This window comes from Lontra canadensis, unplaced genomic scaffold (assembly GCF_010015895.1).
Source record: "Lontra canadensis isolate GAN:19392208 unplaced genomic scaffold, GSC_riverotter_1.0 scaffold156, whole genome shotgun sequence".
NCBI classification, from domain to species: domain Eukaryota; kingdom Metazoa; phylum Chordata; class Mammalia; order Carnivora; family Mustelidae; genus Lontra; species Lontra canadensis.
In genome coordinates this window covers 1,886,340-1,911,842 of record NW_022631150.1, presented here as the reverse complement: position 1 = coordinate 1,911,842, position 25,503 = coordinate 1,886,340, and the positions used below count along the sequence as shown (strand labels likewise).

General features: G+C 42.2%; 1 protein-coding gene across 3 annotated transcripts in view; it reads right to left on the bottom strand.

Moving 5' to 3' along the window:
• Nucleotides 1-6,470: 6,470 nt before the first annotated feature.
• PDE7B (phosphodiesterase 7B) overlaps nt 6,471-25,503 on the bottom strand; it is a 307,284-nt gene continuing 288,251 nt past the window's right edge. For all 3 annotated transcript variants that reach the window (XM_032844823.1, XM_032844824.1, XM_032844825.1), the window contains 5 exons: nt 20,766-20,857; nt 18,305-18,449; nt 16,116-16,212; nt 12,014-12,094; nt 6,471-8,154 (listed from right to left, as the gene is read on the bottom strand). In XM_032844823.1, the coding sequence (XP_032700714.1) occupies nt 7,940-8,154; nt 12,014-12,094; nt 16,116-16,212; nt 18,305-18,449; nt 20,766-20,857 (630 nt within the window). In that variant the 3' untranslated portion in view covers nt 6,471-7,939. The remainder of the gene's footprint in view (nt 8,155-12,013; nt 12,095-16,115; nt 16,213-18,304; nt 18,450-20,765; nt 20,858-25,503) is intronic.

Genomic DNA, 25,503 nt, shown 5'->3' with positions numbered 1-25,503 from the left:
GAGAGAGAGAGAATTAAAGAGAGACAGAATGAGAATGAGAATGAGCAGGGGGAGGAGCAAAAGGAGAGGGAGAAGCAGACTGTGGAACCTGACCTGGGGCTTGGTCTCCCGGAATTCATGACCTAAGCCTAAATCAAGAGTCAGACGGTTATCTGACTGAGCCACTCAGGCACCCTGGTGGACACATTCCCCTCCAACCCCTGCCGCCCGCCCAGTCATTTATTTAGTATTATTATTATTATTTTAACATATAATGTATTATTTGTTTCAGGGGTACAGGTCTGTGTGATTCATCATCTTTCACAATTCACAGCACTCACCATAGCACACAGGCTCCCCGGTGTCCACCCAGCCACCCCATCCCTCCCACCCCACTGCACTCCAGCAACCCTCAGTTTGTTTCCTAAGACCAATAGTCTCTTAAGGTTTGTCTTCCTCTCTGGTTTCAACTTCATTTTTCCCTCCTCTCCCCTATGATCCTCTGTCTTGTTTCTCAAATTCTTCCAATCAGTGAGATCATATGATAATTTTCCCTCTCTGATTGACTTATTTCGCCTAGCATAATACACTCTAGTTCCACCCACGTTGTTACAAATGGCAAGATTTCAGGTTTTTGATGGCTGTGTAATATTCTAGTGTGTGTGTGTGTGTGTGTGTGCGCGCGCGCATGCATACCATATCTTTTTTATCCATTCATCTGTTGATAGACATTTAATCTCTTTCCATAGTTTGTCTATCATGGACACTGCTGCTGTAAACATTGGGGTGCATGTGCCCCTTCGGATCACTACATTTTTATCTTTGGGGTAAATACCCAGTAGTGCCATTGCTGGGTATGGCAGACATATTTTTAAGCAATTTTGAAAATGTTAGTTTAGAGGAACAGAATCTATTTTAGGGTCATTTATTTACAGAGACTGTAATTGACTTCTCTGCTTCTGTTGTCCATAGCCAGAAAGGATCTGATGAAGTTGCAAAAGGAATGGCCACTGGAAACTTCTATAGATAGGATTTGTAGGATATGAATGGAATTCATGAAAACGTGACAAGTTATCAAATTTTGTTTGCTAACTAATCCTTTCTAACCAGGATTGTATTGTCATCAGTTCTAGGAAGGGCTTAGATTAAACAGATGATTGTCTCTGACTGGGCTGAGTATTTACTTTATAATCAAAAAAGTTCCATATATTCCCTGGCCTTATCAGTGTATCCTTAGTGCCTGAAGAACATGGTCTTCTTTTATAATCATTTTTACAATATTTTGCCTATATTTTATAAGGATTATTTCATGATCAAGCTAGTCGCCTATAGATATAATCATACCCAATGACTATTAAGCGTTCTTGTGTTTTCTTTTGCACAAAAACTGTACAACCTAGAAAAAGTAAAAGGTATACCCCACCCATCACTTTGTATACTTGTTTTAAATGATATAGGAATTTACATTTGTTGAGGACGCTCTATTAGAAATCATGCTGTATGTTTTATATATGTTTTCTAGTTTTGACGTCACAACCACCCTGGAAGGTAGGTGTTACTCTCATTTTACACGTGAGGAAATGGAGGCTCAGAGAGATCAAACAAATTATCAGCCTGAGTTAAGCAGCAAGTAATAACAAGGGATTTGAATTCTGGTCTGTTGACCTCAGTGCCCACACTTTTAAAACTCTAAGCATTGTCTCCTTAAAAGAGGGAAAAAAATTACTAAAGATTAAATCTTGCCATACTAGAACTTAAAACATTCCAGGCAATTGAATCCAAGACACATCGTTGCTTAGACAACTGAGACAAGGCAATAATGCATCTTCAAATCCTATCAGCTAAAACTTAAAATTTTTCTAATATCTCTCCGGCTTAGTTTGAAAAAAAAAAAAAAAATCCTGTCATGGACTGTTCTGTAGCTAAAAGCTCCCTGGGTAGTCATTGCTCAAATGTCCATTACATTCTCATGGAGGCAGGACTGTGTCTTCTCCTTTCTCTGACGGCATGTTACTTGAGGAGTGCCTCTGCTTTTGGTCCTGCTGTGGGACAGATGGTGAGGACTGGCTGAGAACGCGTCTGGAAATATGAGTGGTGTGTGTCTGGGAGGCACCAACTTCCACCCACAGTGGAGCCTACGAAAAAGCAACGAAGCTTTCAGGGCCGGACTCAGAAGAACAGAGCCATCACCAGCCAGAAGTAGAGCATATGCAAAGGAGATAAATGATTCTTCTTTTGTTTTTAGGACCTGTTTCCTTCACAGAAATTTCGGACAGAACAGCAAACAGAAGATCCACTATCTTCCATCCTAGAGTATAGAAAGCTAAGCTAAGGTCATGGGCAGCTGAGACAGAGCTTTCATTTGAGGAACAGATTGAAGGGGTAATCATTTTATCCCACATTGCAAATAAATAAATATATAAGTTAATCAACTGTTTTGAAAAAATATGAAAATGAGTTTGACTTCCTAACATAAAATCACCAGCTTTTCTTCACTGCATTCCCGCCCCCCCATATATTCTTCACATACTTACTCATGTGTGAATGGCTGTTTGCCAAACTTCTTGTCATTGATGAGGAGAGAACTTGCATCTCTTGAAAAGCCTACCACATACTAGACAGAATATTCGGTTGGTGCTTTTTGTATTTGGTCTTTTTTAATTGCCACAACAATACCATGAAAGATATTACTATCTGGAAATACATTTTTTTTTTTTAAGTAGACTCCACACCCAGTGTGGGGCCCAGCATGGGGCTTGAACTCATGATCTTAGGGCTTGAGATCAAGACCTAAGCTGAGATTAAGAGTTGGATGCCCAACCAGCTGAGCCACCCAGGTGCCCCTGTCTGGAAATAATTTTATAGATGTTCAGTATCTTCCCTGAAGTCTCAGAATAATTTAGTGACTGAATCAAGATTGGGACCCACTATTATCTTGAAGGAGAGGAAGAAATATTCCTCAGTCCCAGGTTTTTCTAGTTGAACTAAGAATTACATATACATGAGACAGATTAACAGGAGAAAAACCCAAAATTTGATGATGTGCCCATGGAGGCCCAATAATGAAACTGAGACCTAAAGAAATGACCAAGGCTGGCAGTTTTACACTCTTTACATAAAGACAATAGGTTGGGAGGAATTGACAAGATGAAGAAAACTCAATTTTGGAAGCTTCAATTAGTAAAGAATGCTAAGCAGAATTTGGGCTGGAGTAGCAAATTAGTAGAGTGTGAAAAGTTGTTTACACAGCCTTCTTGGCTCTAAATTTCCCATCTTTGGTGACAAGGATATCTTTACCTTTTGGTACAGGAGGCTACCTTTACACATGGGAGATTTAGTTCCTGCTTTCAGGGGGACAGAGGATGGTCTGAGTATCCTTCTTACATAGGCTGTCACGTAAGTAACTTTTATTTAAAATATTCAATATGCTGACACGGCACATTTTGGGGCAGCCTGCCCTTGGCCCCTACAGTCTCCAAGCTTATCTATGTTCTGTTATGTTGTACTCGGGGAGAGAGCTTTATAGGCAGCTGAGGCCTTACAGTTGTTCTCACGGATTCTCTAAGAAGCATTCACTGGCCGTGTTAGTCTCTGACACAGTCTGATTTCTCCTGGAGAAATGGAGTCTTTTTATATCTCAAGTATCTAGTGCAACCTCTGGCACATAGTAGATCCTCAATCAATATTTGTGGAATTGAAATTAAATTACTCACATAGGCTTGACTTAGTGCACAATGTCTCAGCTAGGTTCTTGGGGCCATTTGAAGATCATGTCTGACTGTTACTTGGAAAACCACTGGGTTCTCAATTTTGATTTTGATCTTATGATATCAAATATCCACACATGAAAAAGTGGCTTTGTTTTCAGACACAGGGAAGCCTGAAGGGGGTGAGATTCTGTATCTAATCTTAATAAAAAGGGACATGAAGAGACCACGCAGATACAAGGTTGTTTCTGGGAAGCAAGGGTAGTGGTTTTTTTCTCCTCTATTTCTAGATGGGTTTAGGACACTCAGTTGTCCTTCCTGAACTGTTCTATTGTTCTTGATGGTTTCTAGTCCTGAAATCTGCAAGACCATATTTTTCACAGGTAATTATTTAATGAAGTCAACTTTGTCTTTACAACCTAATCCATTGTACCTCATTCTCACTCATATATGAGTTCGACAAATGTGAAACAGAAAAATATCAGGACTCAGGGGAAGTGTAGAACTGCATGGTGGGAGAAAGAGAGCCCTCTTTCCTGAACTTGAGACTAACTGGCAGGTGATGCCTTCATGGACAGGGCTGTTTCTGCAGCCCCAAGGAGGATGAGTCACATGAAGACCATGTCTGAATCTGTGCATTTTTCCCTTGCAAGTTTCCTCTCCTGAACAGTTGGCCTTCATTGTTGAATCTGATTGTTTTGCTGATAACATGTTACCTGGTGAGAATCAGTATATTTTCAAGCTTTGATGTTTTTAGGAAATTATCTTTATTTTCAATCGTTGATCTAGACATGCCAATGGATATTTAGGCCACATTTTGAGCAAAACCCACAAGGTGTTTGTTTGTTTGTTTTCCAAATCTCACATGTGTACACAAAACAACACAATTTTAAGGGTTTGCTTAAAAGAACAGAACATAAGAAATACAGTGAGACACAAGCTCATAACCAAATTCAAATCAGTGAGCAGATCTGATTCAACAAGAGAAAAGATTACAAAACAAGTCTGTGTTTTGTAGGAAGCACTATCTGAAGACAGTGTCGCCGGACACGCTCCAAATGCCTTTGTGGGAAGCCTTAAGCAGGTGGAAAGAGAGCTGGATTTTTACTCAGCCTGGAGGAGTTCGAGTAGGTTAGGGCTTCATGAACAAGTTTCTGCGTATTCACGGGTTCTCTTAAAGGAAAAGCAGGCTTTGACAATCAGACCTGGCAGTGATATATATTCTCTCTCTCTTAATTTGATCTGAACTCTGTTTTGCTTATAAAAATAGCCCTTTGATTCCTTTCTTCTCAAGTAATGACAGAATTAAACTTGGTAAGTCAACTATTGGTGGTCCATGGACCAGGAGGAGAATATAAAGATAAAATCCATGCTTGATCGAACAGCTGTGTCTGAACTAGCAATGAACTCCTCTATCTAAATGGAGCCACTACTAGGCAGGAAAAAAAAAAAAAGTTTTCACATTCTCTTTCCTTTTTTTTTTTTTCCTTTTTTTGCCAAAAAGCAAGGAACTCAAGAAAACTCCAGATGGTTGAAAGAAGGACAAAAATGCATCTAGTTTATGCATCATGTCTCCTTCTACTTCAAATCTGGATTGTACTAGTAGCTGCATCATACTCGGATATCTGGTGGTTTTCTCTGTGAGCTCTTCTTTAAGACCTAATTGTAACATGGACTTCTGTCCTATGAATTGGAACTACTAAAAATGCCTCCAACCTTACTTATTTAAGTTACAATATAAATATAATTTAAACAAAGTCCATTTCTTAAACCCAAGACAGAGGTCCCATTCGCTCAAATAGCATCTTCTCTTTTCTCCACTGTACCATCCTTGACAATTGCTTTTCTTCGTTTGATCTCAGGTACGTTAAACACAGACCACTCAAAAGCTCTCTCTGCACCATCAGACCAAAGTAAGAGAGATTCAGAAGCAGGAATACATTCAACATTTTCTCTTTTGAGGCCTCACCAAGCTGAGAGCTCCAGAGGATTAAAGCAACAAAGAATCCTGTGTCAGTTCATAGCTATTACAGAGAAAAAAAAAGTTAGTGTTGAGATTTCACAACTTCTCTCTTACCCCTATCAACAATTTCAACTTCTCATCCACCCATTTCGTGAGGTTTTTCACACTTTCTTTCGTACCATCTGACAATCTCTCCTACTTCAATGAAAATATAACCAACTTTCCAAAATGTCCCCTAAACCCTCACTCGGCAAGCCTCAGTGTCTCTACAGAAACTTAGTACAAACCATTGAGTTTCCAACATTTCATTTGTATGTTAGGAGGGGAGAAAACCCACGAGAGTTGCAAGTAGGAAACGAGAGTTAGCTGTCAGTTTGTCAGCTTGCAAAACAGCTCGATAGTGGCAGAAATGATCGTATTCTCATTCTCCCACTACAACATTATTTAAGGTAAGAAGAAAGGGACATGCCAATTTTCGTGTAACATCATTTAAGTTAGAACTTTGAAAGAAAAGGTTGAATGCGCAGAACTCAGTCACCAGAGAAGGATGTGGTAACAAACTGATTTTCCGACCAAGAGTCTGCCGAGAAAAATGACCAACCAGATTCCAAGGTGACTCTGTTAGCGAGAACCTTAATGAATCACGAGGACCTGCCAGGAAGGTAAATTCAGTCGCAAAACGGAAATGTTTTCTTGACTTCAATAATGTTAACTTCAGCTAGATAATTGAGTAGTTGTTCACACGAAATTAAGGAAAAAGAAAAATCCAGTTACTGTTAACGCCAAAGAAATGCACGCCAACCATAAACCAACGGTGCTTTGGTACTGTAGCCATAACAAACAAAGTGTGGTGGGAGAGCAGGGAGTTCCCTGATGGTTAGATGACAGGGTCATAGAAGGTTTGTGAGACCTGCCGTGTCTCCTGCGAGGTTGACACATCGCCACGGTCCAAGACAAGGGTCACATAAACACGAGCTTATCAGCTGGCTTGTTAAAACAGTGTGCAACATTGCTGTGTTGAAAAGTGACTTCAGGCTTGTTGGAAGGTCCCATTAATCTGAGGAAACGATGCTTGGTGCCATAGATAAAAACACTATGGTCTCAAGCGGAATGCGTGTGAAGTTTCCAGAATATTTCCTCAAAGACTTTAGTCAGTTTTGGTTTGTGACCTTAGCTGGAAAGCACAAAGATGGGCATGGGAAGGCAGTTCAGAAGGACATCTGTGAGGATTTAAGTCGGGCAGCTTTCAGAAGATGAAAGATGTTTAAAGTTAAGGCCTTTATCTGCAAACAATAGTATATTAATAAACTCTACACCAGATTTACAAACGCATTCTCTTGTATGAAAACTAACAGTATTCTGTTCACAGTGCCATTATTGATACAGGTAGCAATCCCATAATACTCATGTATTTTGGCATGGGAATCAGTAGCGCTTGGTATTTACAGAAAATGTACACGTGTGCATATAAACATGTCACGGAATCTGAGTTGTAGATAAAAGACAGATCGGCTAATGGTGCGAAGGAATGAACTGTACAGCACCTTCCCCTCGGATCGGATAGGAAACGTGGTTTCTTAAATTGAACAGATGCCAAATCTCTGACCCCAAGTGGCATCAAGTCAGTAACAAAACAATGAACCCCCTGTTCAAGATTGGGTACATTGAGTAATCCTAGTCCAAAGTTTTAGATCCATTGTCTAGTGCATAAAATATAAAAGTTAAAAAGATTTATTATTATTTTTATAATAATAATTATTATTAAAATAGAAGGTCCTTTCTCTCACGTTCTCATTTGTGCTCTGGCACCTAAGACCCATCTCCTTGGAGGTCCGAGTATGCTGGTGTTTTTGTCATGCAGATCAGCAGTCAGATGGCAAACGCTAAAAAAAACCCGAAAACAAACAAAAAACTGCTCTGGACTCAGCCACCGTCGCCTGTCACAGTGTGACCCGGGGCCCGAGGAGGACATGGCAGGAGCACCTCTTTCTTACTCCCCAGTCTTCTCCTGGAGGGGCGAACCTGACCCCCTCATCCCCCCCGAGATCGGCGCCCACGTTCCTGAATGGAGTTGCTTATTCCGGCAGCGAATGCTGAGGTGACGGATGGCTTCTGTACACTTGGAAAAAGGAGAGGAGGCAGGTGAGTGGGAGGTGGGCGGCCTTGCGAAAAGCCCGGGACGGATCCCAGCACGTGGCTGGCCTGGTGGCCAAGAGCTGCCACCCTCTCAGGAGGCCTCTGCTCCAGGAGGTTCTCCTCTCTGCGCGGAGCCGGGGCGGACAGGCTGGGACTACGGGGCGTCGCCTTTGGTCCCAGTGGGCACGTCGCTGTCAGTCCCCTGGCCCGCGTGCTCCGCGCCGCCGCTCCTGTGGGGCGTGGGCAGCAGGCTCTTCCACTGGGCTTTGTTGTGGGACAGGTGGCGTAGCATGTTCTCCGACAGGGCGCTGGGGCCCGTGAAACGGGCCCACTCCCGGAAAAGGGGCTCCACGATGTAGCTCATGAAACCTAGAACGGGCAAGGCCAAGTTCAGCACCGCGAAGGCGGCGCGACCCCCACTGCACCCCCATCATCCCTCCCAGACCCCGCTGGGCTCCCTCTAGAGATACGGAGGCGAAAGCAGACATGCTCCCTAAACTTCGGTTTGGGAGCACCTGGTGTGTCCCCCCGGGCTTGTTTCTTAACCCCTCGAGCCTCGGCTTCCTCATTTGTAAAAAAGAGCTAGGAAGAGGACCAAACCCCTAGGTTTCTTAGGACCAGGAAATGACTTCACACAGGCGAAATGCTCAGAAAGCTCCCGGCACGTAGTAAACCCTCCATACCTTTGGCTGTTATTTGCGGAGGGAGAAAGACATCGGAACAGAAAGGTAGGAAAAAGTCTGTGTTGGAGCTGAGGAGGTGGTGTGGGAGAGGAGGAAAGGGGGAATGATATCAGGAAGGGGCATATGGTTGCTGTAGATCCATGGGGAATTCCTGTGTTTTACGCTGTAGGATATTTCTTCAAGAGTATTGATTTACAGCTTTGTCTTACTCTCAGTTATGTTAAGCAACTAAACGAAGCTTCACTCATTTTTGATAGGGATTTTTACCTGTATAAAATCCCTACGTTAATGACCAGATAAGAATGGTTGATATTCGATATGTCTGTTCTCTTAATTTCAATGTTAGGGTCTTTCCATACTAAATATGATTTATTAAAGCCAAGACAACTTTCAGTCTAGGCTGGAATGACTGGAATCATCACAGACTTGGACATAGTTAGGTTTTACTGAAATGTAGGTGTGGGGAGAAAGTGTTTTTTTAGCATAATGAATTTTCCACTAACTGACAATGTATGTTTATGAGGCTGTGAATTATAAGGCTTGATTTGATTATCTTTTTATTGAACAAACAGCAGATGCTTGGCCTTTGAGGATGCTACAGAGATGGAAAAAGGATGGAGGCATGCAAAGTGTTATTTCACATTTCTGCATTATCTCATCGTATGTGAAATATGATTTAAGTAGTATGAGATCATTTTAGATCACCCAAACCTGACTGAGGAGGAAATTTAAGCCAGTGATAAGGTTATATAGGGAGTCACAAGTAAGGATTCCCTTGAATTTTCTTGTTTACTATTCCTGAATTTTCTTCACTTCCTTCATAACCTCCATATCTAATTTCTAATATCCTTCACCGTACAAGAGATTTGATATTAGAAAGATGGTTCACAAAATGATGCTATTCTCAGGTTTAAAGTGTAAATATTTATCAGGTGTACCTTCATATCAAAAAGCTACAAATCCAACATTTAAAAATCTGGTACTTGAAAATCAACTCATTTTCTTCCTGGCGTTCTTGGGGAATTATCCCCCATATATCTACTTGTCCGATATAAAGACCGCTCATAGTAGATTAGGCAAGGCCATTTTGAAGTCTGAGTAGACACTAGGAGGTACTTTTTCAAATGAAAGTGACTTCTGCACGATCACATTTGGGAAACTGATCCATCCATTCCCAGTGCATTATGCCAAGCTCTCTCTTCTAAGCAAGGGGGGGACTGCCTGCCTGGATTTTGTCCTCCTGGAAGGCTGGGAGGGGGAAAGGGAGGTATGGTGGCCTCAGAGCAAACAGGGAATAAAGGCAAGCCTCCTTCTCCTACTCCTTCGATAGCTTTCACCGATTAGAGATTCATTTGATCTAATATCTTCTTTCTAAAATGCAGAATTCAGTGGAGAGAGGGAAAGGGATTTTAAATCCCACTTCCACTTGGGCGAATATGAATGACTTAAACAGAAAATCAGATCCAAACCCGAGATGGCACGTGGGGAAATTCTCACTGTGGATTGGGACAGGAAAAAAGGAGACAGTTACAGTCCCGGGGGAATCGGGGCAGAGGACATAGCTGCCTTACTTAGGACCCACTGGCAAAATCCTCGTTTGGGAGGCTGAAACCTGCAGCTCCCATCAATCAGACTTTATCTTCGGATTTTTCCAGTTTAGCCTGATCTATACCTTCATACCACACCTCCCAACCCTGACCCTACAAAGCCCGGGGATGTGGAACAGAGATCAAGAAAGATTCACGTACGAAAGGTTGTTTTAGCATCACCTTCTCTTTCTCTTCCTCTTTATTGGTGTGCTGCCGTAGCCTCCCCGAGCATTTCCTAGTCACCCAATCCCCACCCCATTTTAAAAACAGGTATCTATGGTAACCACATTTTCCTATGCTGAAAACCAGGACATATGATCTGACAAAATAAGTGTGTTCTCATGACAACAACAGGGTAGAATCTCTAAAATCAGGTCTGTCTTGCAAATCCAGGTTGTATGCTTAACAATGTGAATGCTTTTCACAAAATGTCTTTAGCAGGAGCCTGCTAAATTTCTTTCTAGCCAGAGCGTTAACAATGGGGGGGCGAGGCACAGGGTTGGGATTTTGGTTAGGGTCTATTCCTTTTACATCGCATCTGCAGAACCTCCATAACTAAGGGAACATGGAGGGGGGATTGGCTCCAGGGAGACCAAGGCTGAATTTCTGTTGATGTTACTCCCTTCCCTGCACTGCCCCCCAGGGATTCTGTAGCTATGTCATCACCCTGGATTCTTCTTGGTTGGTGGGTTTTTTTTTTTTTTTTTTTTTTTTTTGGTTTGTTTGTTGTTCTTTTTGTTTTTGTTTTATAACACTCCCACTTTTTCCTCTTTTGGGTGGAAGAATCAATTTAATTTTAAAAACAACACAACAATACTAAGGGCAATTTGGAAGAAAGATGGATCACCAATAATCCCATAATTTCAACATACCTATTTTAATATTTACATCCGTCATTCAGATCTTTGTAACTAGGTTAATTTTGTTCCTCTTCCCAGAGGATGACTTTATGACTCTTTGTGGATGAGATTTGACTCGTAGTGACTATAAGCATATTATTATTTGACTAACTTGCTCTGGTTTTCTTAATTTTCAGTTTAACTTTTTCCGATGCCCTGTTCCCTCCCAATAGAGGCTTTAAGCCTTAATCCTTGCAGAGGGCTGTAGCTCTGTGAAGGCATTAAGCTCTCTGAGGTCTGTGGGAAGTGGTACATGTCAGGGCTCTAGTTTATGACTAAAAGAGTTCAAGTTCTCAGTTTGGCTTTAACTGGAAGGAACTGCAAGGAAATGAAGGACTTGCTTTAAGTATAGATGGAATTGGAAAAGTATTTTAAGAACTGATAGAAATTCATACTGTATCAAAAATATTTCCTATGTGCCTGAAATTTCCACCATTTGATTTCTTTAATAGTTTCACGTAATATAAAGTAATTATTATGTTAGGTGCATTAGCATCACAGTTGAACAGTTTACTGCAATTGATACTTGAGAATAAGACTGAAAATAAGTTTTGAAGTGGAAAGTGGAAAAGCAGGGGACCTTGGGCTACAAGCAATAACATGGTTTGCCGAGCACACGCCTTCGGATTACGTTGGGGATGAAAGGTAGTGGGGCAGACTGGAAGGGTCCTCAAGGTTCATTCTGCCGAGTTCCCACTCTTCAAGTCCTAAACAGTGCGAACTAATCTGTTTCTCAGCAGCAAATAGTTGGTTCTTAAGACTTTCATTCTACTCAATTTGGTTTTGATTTGATTCTGAACTACAAAGTTAGTACAGTTTAGTAAGGGTCTGTAACAAAGACTTTACTCCATTTTTCGTAGTTTTTTAGTTGGTAATTACCCAGTAGATCAGTCATGGTTAGACTGTTTATTTGGACTTAGCCATTCATTAAACCTCCAGTTTGGATCTTTCAGAGGCTGCGTGTAGATTTTTTTTTCTTTGTGACTCTGGCAGAGCTGACAAAAGTACTTATTTAAAATTAAAACTGAAAAAAAAATTAAAACTGAATTCAACTCACCAATTTGTATACTAGGGATTGAATCTTTCTGTTGATTACAAAGCGGACTGATTTCCAGTTCAAATTTCTGTTCAAGGTCACCTAAGAAGAAAGACGAAGAAACACTGGTAATCTAGAATATGTAAAAATGCGTGTTGCTAGCTTTAGTGATCTAGTTCAAAGAAGTTATTGTGGGAATTACCGTTTGCTGCCTATTACCATTAGGAACTCTCTAGCACCCATTTGCTCTGGTAGCTTCTGTGAAAATTTTAAGATATGAGTGTCAATGACCATGTACAATAGGCGTGTTGTAAATGAGTATGCTCTGGGGCTAGAATAAACCTTTGACCAAGATCTGTAAAAACAAGGATATAAGTAATGAGCAATTTCCTACATGGAATGGAAGTTCTGGCTTTAAGTTACAGTTAAAGTGAATAGATTTTGTGCTCCCCCTGCCTTTCACCCTGCCTGAGCTTAGTCTGATTTCCTCTGAACCAGGAATAGTGAGTAGGCAGGAAATGGGAGTGAGGGACTAGAAAATCTCACTCGAGGAACATCTCTGTCTGTAGCTACAATATTGAGTAGAAATAAAGGTTATCTATCATCTTTAATCCAACTGAGTGTCACCTAGTGTAACTAAAGTTTAAAAAAAAAAGTATAAAAGTCAGAAAAATATTTCTTTTTAATGCTTTTGTCAGCTAGAAGGCCAAAGGCCAAGTGTACCATCTAAAGCTTCATCAGAATACTTTATCAATCCTTTGGGGGGTGAAAGATTATGGGTCAACTTTGCACTGAGAAAAAGAGTCTGGTTAATCAGTAAAGAAGCTGTTCTTTAGAAACATTAGCTGCATTCACAGAGGAGATCTAAATACAACATTAATATCATGCTTCATGTGTGTCAGGCACTATTCTAAACATTTTACATACGTTAATTAATTTCATCCTCATAACAACTTCATTATAGTACCCATTTTACCGATGAAGAAACTGAGATGAGGGGAAGTATTTTGACTCAAGTTGTCACACTACTAGTAAATGGGGGACCCTAGGTGCCAACCTAAAAGTCTGGCTCCAACTATCTGCACTTAACAGCTGAGCTAGGGTCTCAGAGATGCCACACCTCTGTCATTTGTTTTAAGCCTTGTAACCATGAGTCCTGTGGTCCCTTGGGCCCTGGTTATTCTCAAGACCGAGGTAAGGAAATCAGTCTGGATTAACCTGAGGAATCCGGGGAAGCCAGATGATAATAGCTTTTTGAGCATAGGGCATGACATCATTTAATATTAAAACGACTTCTACTCCTTACCTTCATAATTCTATTCATCATGATTTTTCAGTCAGCTTGACACTTTGGAGGAATTGTCTTTGATTTCTCCCTTCCCATCACCCTCCATATTGAGGCATCAAATCCTATTTATTCCTCTCTCAGAATATCTTTTTTTCCCCTATTCACACTCTGCCTGTCTCTATTCTGGCTTACTAATAACTCACTTTTAGTGTTTGCTTCTTGGTTGGTTTTCTTCCTTCAGTATTTCTTCTACTTCAATTACATATGTTGCCTCCATTGCACTTTTTAAGATGACTCTCTTTGTCATGTTCTCTACTTGAGCCTGGTTAATCCCCACATTCTTGCTTTCTATGAGTCCAGGTTGCTATATGAAGCAGGTCCCCGTTTCAGTGCTTTTCTTCATGTCTACACCTGCCTAGCCAGAGCCGCAGCATCCAACAGGACTTTCTGCAATGATGGAAATGTCCTCTGCACTGTCCACCGTAGTGGCTTTTTGCAATATGATCAATGAAACAGAGGAACTAACATGTAAATTTAATTAATTTAATTATTTTAAATTTAACTAGTCACATATGCTTCATGGCTCTCCTACTGGAAAATGCAGGACACTAACTACACATCCTCCAACACATCCAATTCAGATTCTTTGTCCTCAGCACCAATCTTCTCCTGTGACCTCTACCATGAGATGCCATCCAGTTAGATCATTTATTCATTCAGCATAGACTTCTAAAGCACTGTACATTTCAGATTCTTTGTTAATCAGTGTAGAGAACAGAGAGAAAAGTTGCATCATTTGGCTACTCCAGGAAATTTACTGCCTACTACTATTGCCTACACTTTATACTATCTTGAGGTTCTGAACCTTTAACTATACTTCTTTGTATCCTTCACAACCCCTTTGTGGGGCTTTGTACATAGAGGAGTTAATAGTTGTGCTAGGGTTTAACAAGGCTGGAAGCAGATGTTCAATAAAAACTTTTGGGAATCTTGGTTGATGGAGATGACATCAGCCGGTGGTTACAACAGGACAGAGATTCTACTTCCCTAAAACATGGAGAGGAAGGAGTTGAATGACGTTCAGAATCCTAATTTCTGTTCTCAGAATTTAATGCTATTTTCCTAATTCATGGGATGTCATCCTCCTTCTCTGCTAAGTCCTCAACCTTGATTTTAGAGGTTTTCCTTTGCTCAGCGTCGTGAGCCATTAAAGATACTTGGGCTAAGACTATGAGCTGTTTGTGGAAACCCAAATTCTGTGGAAACCCAAATTCACGCCAGAGCAAAGTGAATGGAAGCTCACCTTTCATGGTCAGGGTTACACATGTTCTAGATTGTTCTATCTTGTAGCATTGCATGTGCATATATTGTTAGGACAACAATGGGTTTTGGTAAAGAGATCTTACAGATTCTTTTCCTTGGTTGGTCCCATTTACTACATGTAGTTAATAACTCTAACTCCCCAGCTCCGTGGGCCTTACTATCTGCCCAAGTGACCTGGCCCCCTGCCTCAAGTTGCTTGCTCATCATTGAAATAAGAGGTAAAATAAGCAAAAGAAAGGGTTAAATGGCAATCAGTGCCATCTGGAGCACACGACCGAGTCAAAACCAAGAGGGACAGAGTAGAATCTCTTTTCTGCCCAATCATTCGATTTCCAAGCATGAGGATCTTAGTCCTTCTCTTATGTTTCAGTATTTTCCATATCACAGAGTAAAGAAGATACTTGTCTTATCTAAGTCTCCTGTTCCAATTTCATCATATTTCCTTTTGTTTTCTCTCAGTGGAGATTTTATATCATAGACCACAAGAACTGATTTTTTGACTTCTAGCCACTCACACTCAACTGAAGTGAAGTCACACAGAGTTGTGGGCCTCCATGAGTGCTTTTCCTCTGAGCGAAAGAGATGGTGAGCAGAGACTTCTGGCCCTACGTGAACCCTGTCCCATCTGCTTTGTCTTCTGTCTTTGGGACCATCTCGATGTCACTGACACATCTTTTGATGAAAGCTTCTCCAAAAGGCTCACTGTTGCTACTTGACCTCCCCACAGAGCTGGTATGTGGGACACTTCAGGCTTTATTTGTTCTCAGCCTCTCAAACCTGATCCTGTCACTAACATCAGGGCACTGTTGTGCCTGAACAAACATCCTGAGCACGGAAACCAGGCCTGAAGAAACAAGGCTGTGTTTAAAGGCTGATATCCCACCCAGCATCAAGATCCTGTTCGCTCATTCATAGCCTTATTTCTGAATAAGGTTAATCTCTCAAAAATTATACCTGAACTTGAAGCCATTTCTCTTCTCACTGAGTATGTTTGAGAAGATGAGCTCAATTCTTGGTCAGCTGTGCTCTGTTTCATTATTAACTCTATTTAAGAAAGCCGGGGGGAAGGAAAACAGGAGTCTAAGTCCCATCCGAGTGGAAAACATTGACCCCAAATGGCATTTAGCCTTTAGGTTGTGCTAAGCTCATTAGAATGAAGGTCAGAGCAAAAATCAATCTGTCCCTCACATTCTTATATCCACAGAGGAAAGCCATTAAAAAGATTACATATACAGACATATAAATACACACACACATTTATTTCCCACTTCCGCTCATTTTTATTACCCCTCTTTACTACCTGTTTTCACAGTAAGACAGTGTTATTTATTTTTAAATTATTTCCAAAAAAGGGCTGAATGGTTCGCAGGAGAGTCAAAGAGAAAGGCTAGGATAATAGGAGTTGATGAAAGAACAAATGTCACGATAGATTAGCCATTTCTTGTTTGATGAGGCTAAACGCCCAACAGGAAGAGGGACGGTGAAAAACTCAGCGGTGGGATCACTACTAACCTTGCCTGTAGAATTCTTCACAGACCCTTTCACTCCATTGCTTGCTCATCTCCCAGATTCTACAAGGATTGCAAATGTCAGCACACTTCAAGGCAATCTGAGAGACGACAGGGCGGGAGAGAATGTCAGAGGCTGATCTTTCCACAGCCAAGGCGCCCTAAGCCCAAGGGGCTGTCCCACCCGCCAGGGGGCCTCATGGTCCCCAGACGGTATTTACAGAGTGCCTCTTCAGGAAACAGCACTTATTCACCACCACACAAAACCTTCATTCAGAATCCCCACTTTACAGCTTTGAGAAGAGCCACCGTCCAAGGACACGAGCTTCCTGGAGGAGGCCTGGGGTGGGCAGGCCAAGGAAAGCGGGTGGCCTGGCTCCTTCCATCGCCCCACCTCTCGCGAGTGGGGAAGCCGCAGGGGCCCCAGCCAGGCTCGGGTGAGATCATTTGGCCCTCATCCTCACAGTGGCCACACTAACAGACGCCGTGGATCACTTCACTTCTGTGTGGGCTCTCGTGCCTGTGTCTGTGGATAACAAGCAAGCCCCGACTTGCTTATCCAGCCAGGGAGCTAAGGCCTATCAAACCTTGGAGTGTGTTGTGCCCCAAGCTAATTCTTTTTTTTTTTAAGTTATTATTTTTTAAAGATTTTATTTATTTATTTGACAGACAGAGGTCACAAGTAGGCAGAGAGGCAGGCAGAGAGAGAGAGAGAGGAGGAAGCAGGCTCCCTGATGAGCAGAGAGCCCGATGCGGGGCTCCATCCCAGGACCCTGGGATCATGACCTGAGCCGAAGGCAGAGGCTTTAACCTGCTAAGCCACCCAGGCGCCCCGACCCAAGCTAATTCAAAGCTTACCTCACGTTGGTCTGGATCTGGGATGCCAGCTCTTGTCAATAATGCTGACTCTAAGAGGGTTACCTTGAATTCTCAGGAAAGTCCATTCTCTCCCTTAACCACCGACTGCTAAGTTGGGCCCCTGCTAGCGTGTTCTGGCCACCAGCAAAATCTGTTTGTTTTGACCCTGTTCCTTGGCATCACAGAATCGCTGGCAATGCTGGCATGTGGGAATGCCCTGATCATATTAAAGTTAAAAATTTGATTGTTTCCTTATTTCCCAGTTGTCGGGGACGCCAGGCCACGCTGGAGCTGGTGAGGGGCAGAAGTCGCCTCCAGGATGTGCCCTTTGGGAATTCATTGGTCGTAGCAAGCCTTGCTTTTGAAATGCAAGTGTGCCAGCCAATTCTTTCGGCTACTCCCAACTTGGCTGGGAGCCTTGAACACCCAGTACCTTGATCTTTGTGGCACTCAGGGACTAGAAGATGAGTTTGGAAAGAAAAGAAGGAAGGAAACCTAGTTCTACAGCTGGGAGGAAGGCATTTCCTAGGAAGGATGGAGCCCTCAGGACAGCCACAGAGAGCAGCAGGAAAGCATAGGACAAAACCACTGCCCAGTTCAGTCTCCTCTGTGCAGCTGCATTTCCCTGGGGAAATGAATCCAGGGTCCATCCGTTCAGCCTTTTGTGCCAAAAGGAAGGAAACAAGACAAGAGAAAATACCGGAAAAGGCTCTGGTTTGGATACCAGCTCAGACCCGCCCTCATGGGGTCCACCTGTCCTCTCGTTCTCATGTTCCAAATGGCTCCTTGCCGTGAAAGGAAGCAGAAAGGGTCGCCCTGACACAATTCAGTTCATTCACTTAAGACTAGTTTGTGAGCGTATGAATTTAGGAGTAAAAGGAAGTAAAGCAGGGTTTGATGAAACGGGTTTTACATGAGAGAAGGTTACTTGGGTTTCAATTTTGTTCATACTACAGTTAATATAACCTAGTTTTGTGCTATAGAAACAGTGTTTCTAAGTTGCACAGCTATCACAGGGGCCACTTTTACATCAAGCCACAAAACGTGGTAGGTTCTTACCATGTATGGTTGCCCCACAGGGCTACTTTGTGGACACTACAGGGTAAGGAAAAGTGAGGGCTTATCAACTTGATGACATGAAACCCAGATTTTGCTTGCTTGGAAAACACTTAAAAATTTCATGGGTCTCAGAGCTTTTCATAAAGTCGGTCACGGCTCTAACTGATCCCATGGGGGACACGCCTTCTCACAGGTGCTAAAGTGATTGATCACGTCGCGAAGTGTTTTTACCCAGCAAGGAAGGCAGTGGCTTACTTCGCGGTGGCTGTTGCTTACCTGAAGCATAAAGTGTCTGTCATGTGCATCCTCCAGTCTTAAGTCTTTATTGTGGAGGTGAGTTTTCAGTCTGGTCAGAAATTCATTCTGCCTGTTGATGTCTGTGGCCAAGATCAAGGAGCCCAGCTGCTGTTCAATATCCTGTCTGCATCCGAGAAAGGGAAAGAGAAAACACACACATCCAGCAAATCCTTTGGAGGAGGGTGATCGGTTCTGCCCCCAACAGGTGGCTTGGACTCTCATTGCCCTTTGATTCTGTTCGTTACCCAGAGTCCAGTCCCTCTGAGGCCAGGGGGACTCTCTGACCGGGGGTAACTGCACAGTGACTGCACAGTGAACAGCCGTGGTAGTTTATACATTCCCGTGGTAACCATGGGTCTAAAGACGGAAAATTGGCTAGAAATGCGTGCTTTATGTGGGACATAAAAAACTGGATAGCATCTCAGGAGTTTGGGTTGTGCTTTTAAAGAGTGGAAACCAACTCAAACATTCAGCTTTGCATGGAGAGAGAAAGGGCATGAGGAGAGTAATAATAAGGAAGACAATAACAGTGACTGATTTTATGGTATGAGAGATACACCAATGGAACAAAAGAGTCTAGGAAAGATACTGGAACTTAAAAAAAGAATCATGGGTAATTAAGACACCATTAAAAAATCAGTAGGCAAGCGATATAGTAGTTGACAAATGGTAGAGGGAAAATGAGATATTTTGGAAAAACAAGCAAAGCAGAGCTTTACCTCACACACAGAAGGTAATCAACAGAAGAAAAGATCCATAACTATTTTTTAAAATTCATCTTCAAAAATTTAATATATTTAAGTTTGTCTATAACATTGGCATATAGCAGTCTTTATGAAGCTGATGATTGCTTACGTTTGAAACTATTCTTTACTCCTCCGCTTCCCCCCACCCCTCCATGTTTTAGGTATACGGTGTCATACTTTATATCCCTTTATTTTATAGGGTGTTTAGAGCACACAGAGTTGAATGCTTAGTTATGAAGTAAATATCTGTCATCTCCAGCCAGGCGGAGAGCAGGAAGGTACAAGCAATAGCATATATGGTTTGAACCTTGCACCTGTCCCCATACCCCTTTTCTTACTATTGCATAACATTTATTCTTCCTACAAAAGCGATCTATAATGCGGCATCCCACAGAGACATAACAAACATGGCATTTTTATCTGGAATCCATAGGGATGAGTAGACGTATCTCAGGAAAGGAGTGTAACTGAGCAGACAGCAGGATTAAGGCGGGCACAACAGAGACAGTCTGGCCCCGAGTCTTTCCCTCCTTTCCTCCTTTAGTTTTGTTCTTTCCTATCTGTTCTCTCTCGTTCTCTCCCTTCTCGTCTTCCTTTAGTTGTCCCTGACATATCCCTCCTCTTTTCTTCTCCTTCTTACTTGATTTCTTACTCGAGTTTTTAGTTCTTTTGCATTTAGTTCTTTGGATCTTTGCAAATGTTCTAGCAAAAGGAGCAGGTTTTAAATCCCTGCATGATGATTGGTTTTATTTCATTCCAGGAGGTAAAAAGCGATCAGAACTGAAATTCTTCCTGCAAATGCCACATTCCTCTGGGTGCTAGGAAACAGCAAGATAGTGTCACAAGGCCAGGAATACATGTAGGAGCCCAGAGCACACTGCCTGTTCTGCAGAGAGGCAACTCGGTGCTTGACTTTAAGTTAGGCCCCCTCAGAAAGATGGGTGCATGGATCTGTCTATCCACTCTCCTCTAGCTATCCTGGGCTCTGCACATTTAAGTTAACAGGTCGGAATTAGTGGTGGCCTTGGATGATGTTCCAGGAGTTAACTCAGAACCATGTGGAAAATGAGGTACTGGCCTTGGATTCAGGATTTGGCTTAAATACCTGGACGGACAAACAGTGGACCAGGAAACTAGTATTTCCCCTTCTGTTTAAAATGCAAGAGACATAGGTAAATTAATGGCCCCCAAAATGGCTGGGGCCAATTCAGTTACTTCAACAAAAGACATCCCAGGAAAGAATTTCTGACTTCTGTGTTTGCTAAGACCGGCCATTACAAAACAAACTTTATTGAACTAGTCTTAAATCTAGCTGGAGATCTCCTGTGTTCCCTCTTGATAAATATTTATTATTTGGATCTTCGTGGGAGGACACTGTTGCTAACATAAGAGACAGGAATGTGACAAAGCCGAGCATTGATGCTGAAGAATGTGAAAGCTGAGAGCTCTTTATTATCCTTCTTCCTGATGTTAGGTCAGAGACCATCCAAGGGCCTTTCAAAGCTCACGGAGAGATTCGGGTTCTGGGTTGCTGCAACGGACGCCGAATCTCCTTGGGGCAACCACCGAGCTCAGGCAGGAAGCGCAGCCGGCTGGCTCCGTGCCCTTAACCCTGGGGTCTCAAGCGTGCCCTAGAGAAGGCGGCTTATCTCTAAGGTGTGGGCATCAGTACATTTCATCTCTACACCACTTACGTCACTTCCTCTGGCAAGTGAGCAAGAAGCCTTGATTCTCGAAGCATGCCGATCGTAGATCGCCAGTGGTGATTCTCCAGCACAGACATATTCTAGAAAAGAAGAAAATCAAAGCCATGAATGAGAGAGAAGTCAGATTCTGATCTTTCACACCGCACACCGTTTCCCTGAGGCCAGTGTTTGCCCTCCAGCCGGTCTATCCCTGGTGACAAAGCGGCAGGCGAGAGAAGAAGCAGAAAATAGAACCACCGCAGGCTTATAATGACGGTGAGACAATGGAGGACAGTGGCAGGGCTAGTCCTTGCTGTCCCTCCCCTGGTGGGTCATTCTCTCTTGCCCCTGCCCCCATTTTTGGTAGCTCAGTCAGGCAGCACTCAATGTAGAAGAAAACAAGTGAAACAGGTAAAAATAGGTAATAATAGATACCGCGAGTCCGTGCGCGTAACATAATTCAAGATTTTACTACTCAGTTGAACAGAGGCAGGCCCCACAAGCTCTGATCCATGGCACTAACCACTGAGAAAATTCTGTGTCTGGTTCAGCCAGGCGGCTGGTGACATATTCAGATTCCTGAGTCCCAGTCAAGATAGTTTTGATTTGGTGGGTTTGTGGTGAGTAATTTTTATGTTGACTAAAGTTTGAGAACCACTATGCTATGGAAGCAGCTTTATCAATAACCTTCGTGGTCAGTAGATTCACACTTAGCCTTTTAGGGACGAGTTTCAATCCACGGTTGCTTCCTTGTTCAATGATCTTGACGTTCCTTCCCTCGTGGGAACCTCGGCTATGTTCCATCTCTCCTTTGACCTTATTGATGTCTTAAATATGCTGCTTGTGTGCACATCAGCTAACTGTTTAAATAGCAACTATTTCTTACAATCCATTGTGTTTTATGCGAATTAGCAAGCATTATGACCTTGCCACTGACTTGATGCATACAGAATCGAACGCTTCTAGTCCCCAGGAAATATTTTTGCTTTTATTTTTTTTTTTCTGATTTATTTATTCATTCTCCATTTTGTTTCAGATGGGGCTATAAACTTACACAAAATACAGGAAGATAGCGTTTGTTAAAAATAAGGTATTGCATGACGGCATATCTGAGGTACTTAGAGTAGTCAAATTCATACAGACAGAAGAGTGGTTGCCAGGGGCCGGGCGGGAATAGGGAGTGATTATGTCATGAGTACAGAGCTTCAGTTTTGCAAGAGGAAAAGAGTTCGAGAGATGGATGGTAGTGATGTAGTTAATACCATTGAATTATACACTTAAAAATGGTTAAGAAGGGGGTCCCTGGGTGGCTCAGTGGGTTAAAGCCTCTGCCTTCGGCTCAGGTCATGATCTCAGGGTCCTGGGATCAAGCCCTGCATCAGGCTCTCTGCTCAGCAGGGAGCCTGCTTCCCCCTCTCTCTCTACCTGCCTCTCTGCCTACTTGTGATCTCTGTCAAATAAATAAAATCCTTAAAAAAATTGGTTTAGAGGGTGAACTTTACATTATATTTGTTTTCCCAAAATTAAAACAAAAAACGAGAGGGAAGAAGCAAGGAGAATAATATGGAGACTAAATGGAGCCCAGAGAGAGACTGGGAACTATCCCACCATTGTGCCCTGCCCCCTGCCCTGACTCAGCCACCCACGCAATGCTCAGCTTCTTCAGCCAATCCGAACAGAGAATCCCCGTGAAGGATACAGGCTAGGATCCATTAAGATAAAGCAAATTCAAGAAAACCTCCACTGTTCTGGGGTCTCAAACCAGACTGTGATCTCCCTCCAGGACTTTGAGGAATGAGTTTCAGCATCTGGGATAGATTACATCTATCAGCATCTTAGATAGATCCGCTGCCCTTCCTTTCTCCCCTCACCAAGGAATTATTATTCTTCATTCACCACCTGACCGTGTTTGAACTGGTGATGAGATTTGGTGACTTTTATCAACTGGTCCATTATCTCCTTTTGGGCATGAGCCACACACAACAAAAGAGAATGTTTGTTCGAAATAACAGGTCAGACTAATTTGTTTTGATTGCAAAGATTTATGAGAGCAGAGAGTGATAGGTCAGCGTGACTTAAGGGATGTTCTATGCTGCCGTGATATTTCATTCAGTCACTCGCGAGCGTTCACTTGCTAGACTAATTCTTGTAGATGTGGAGGCAAGTGAGTTTTCCGAGGGGTCAGAACACTGTAACGAGACCTAATGATAAATGACACCATATCCCTGTTGAGTGGAACAGAAGAGTCTGGAGGATTGCCTTAAGCATAGTTACTCATGTCAGCCTGATTTTACATCTTCATTAATAATCTTCCTGGAGAAGGGATAAAAGGATACTTGGGAAATTTGCTGGTGAAACCATATTTGGAGCTGAGCTCTGGGAAAGTGGAAGGAAACTGAGCGAAGCCTGGACACTGGCACAGAATAAAAGACAATAGAATGCATGATTACGAAAACAAATTTTCGTGAAGCAGTCATTATAAATAAAAGTATGTTTTGGCCAGAACTGTGTTGGAAGTAGGGGTGGCTCTGTGGATTCCAGAGAATGAGAAAAGAAAAGCAGGGGGACAAACATTTACAAAGCGCCTACTCTGTGCCAGCCATCTCTATGATCTCATTCAGGCCTCACTTAGCTGTCTACTATTTTTATCGTTAACTTGCAGATACTAAATTTCAGGTTTCTTTGCAGGGCTGCACAGCTAGTGAGTGGTTGAGGAAGGCCTTAAACCCAGGCCTGCTGGTTCTCAAGGCCGAAGCTTTGCACACAGCCCTTGCTGCCTCCCAAGAATTTATTCTGTGTGGCCACAACCAAGCATTCAGAAGCCTGACATTTATAAACCGAGGAATGCCTGCAGTTTCACTTAATTTTCCAGATATTACCCAGAAGTTGTTGCTTTAAAAGTCTATGGTTGATTGTTTTAATGAGATGTTAGTTTCTAACCCCACATTGGAATCTTGGCATTTACCTTTAAATTTGATTTCACTGTGAAAAATCCTGTAGTTGGAATGTTGGGAGTTGAGTAGATTGAGGTTGTATTGGGAAAGAATTCATCGCTCATCTGCTTTTAGCCCCCACATCCACTTAGACCTGTTGGTTCTTCCAACGTGGCGATGTTTACACCCATCCCTTCCTTGCATTCAAGTGACCTTATTTTAGGGCTTTAGCATCCTTCTTTTCTAACCTCCTGCAATCCATCCTCCCTACAATGGCCAGAATGTGACTTGCTCACTTGACAGTTTGTTTTTAACCATCTCCTTAATTATTGGTTGAAATATAAACTAATATTTTTTGAGCACTGATTAATATGCCAGGTGCTATGGTGGGTCCTAGGGATGGAAAGATTAATAAGACAAATTACCGCCATCAATTCCAGGAGTTCACCTAAATGAGTTCACCTAACTTCGATATGATTATGCCATCTGCTTTCTCCCATGCTCCAAACCCTACATGATTCTTTATCAGATAAATGAAGCCTAATTCCTCAGCTCAGCATTCAGTGCTCTCGGAAAATTATCTCAACTGCCATCCTGTTCCTACACGTTTGAGACAAATGAATATCATTATCTCTCTCCTATAAAGTTCTTATGGTCCACATAAATGATGCCACATTAGTAAGATGGTAACATATTATTGACATAATTATTAAATTATTACTATATGACTGTCCTTTCAGTGTTCTTTTGTTAATTTCATAATTTCATGTCTTCCAAGGTGAGTTATGATCCTCAAACACCTCTTTTTCTGTGTTTACTTATCAACCTATTATTTGTCTTTCAAAATCCATTTCAAATACTCCATCCACAAAGCCATTGGGAATCATTCCAGTCAGAGGCAAACTTGATTTGCTCTGAGTTCTGTAGCTCTTTCTTCTGGCATTAAGTCCCGAGTCCTGGAGGACTCAGAGCCTTTGACATGTGTTAGAGTTATTCATGCGTTTACCAGATTATAAGCTATATGTGAGTAGAAAACCTGTTTTGTTCCTTTTGTATCCACCCTACTCTAAGCCTTGCACAGAGAAAGTGCTTTCTATTAATTTGCAAAATAAGCTGCTGAACAAATAATTTTATTCATTTGACAAATATATTGAGCACTTTCTCTGTTCTAGGTGCTGATTACATCAACGAACAAGACAGACAGGGAACTGGTGGTGGCAGGAATGGGACAGATAATAAATAATGATAATAAACAATGAACATAATAAATACTTAAATTCTGAAAAGAACGGCATTCATGTCAAAAGGCAGTAAATTCATGGAAAGAAGAAAAATAGAGCAGAATAGTGGGAATTTGAGAGCCTTTGGAAGTGGGGCTGCTAAGGTAGTTGGATAAGATGTAAGATTTGAACAAAGGCTTGAAGGTAGGAGGGAGTGTGAGCAGGAAAGTATCAGGATAAGAAGTTAGACAATGAGAGATCAAATCATGTATGGCCTTCTGTCTATTATAAAGATTTTGATTTTACTCTGAGAAAAATAAGGAGCCACTGCAGGAGTTTGGGAGGAAGGAAATGATAAAAGATTTTAATAAGATTACTGAGGCTGCTAAGTTGAAATTGGACTTTGGAGGGAATAAGTGTAGAAGGAGGCATAGCTGGCTCTTCGGGGGTAAGAGCAGTCATCCAGGCAAGAGATGATGGAGGCTTGGGGAGCAGAGGTGGAAGTAGGGAGAACGGTCAGTCTGGACCTAAGGATGACTGCAGTGTTTTTGGCCTGAGCAGCTGGAAGGATGGCACCTCCATCACCTGTGATGG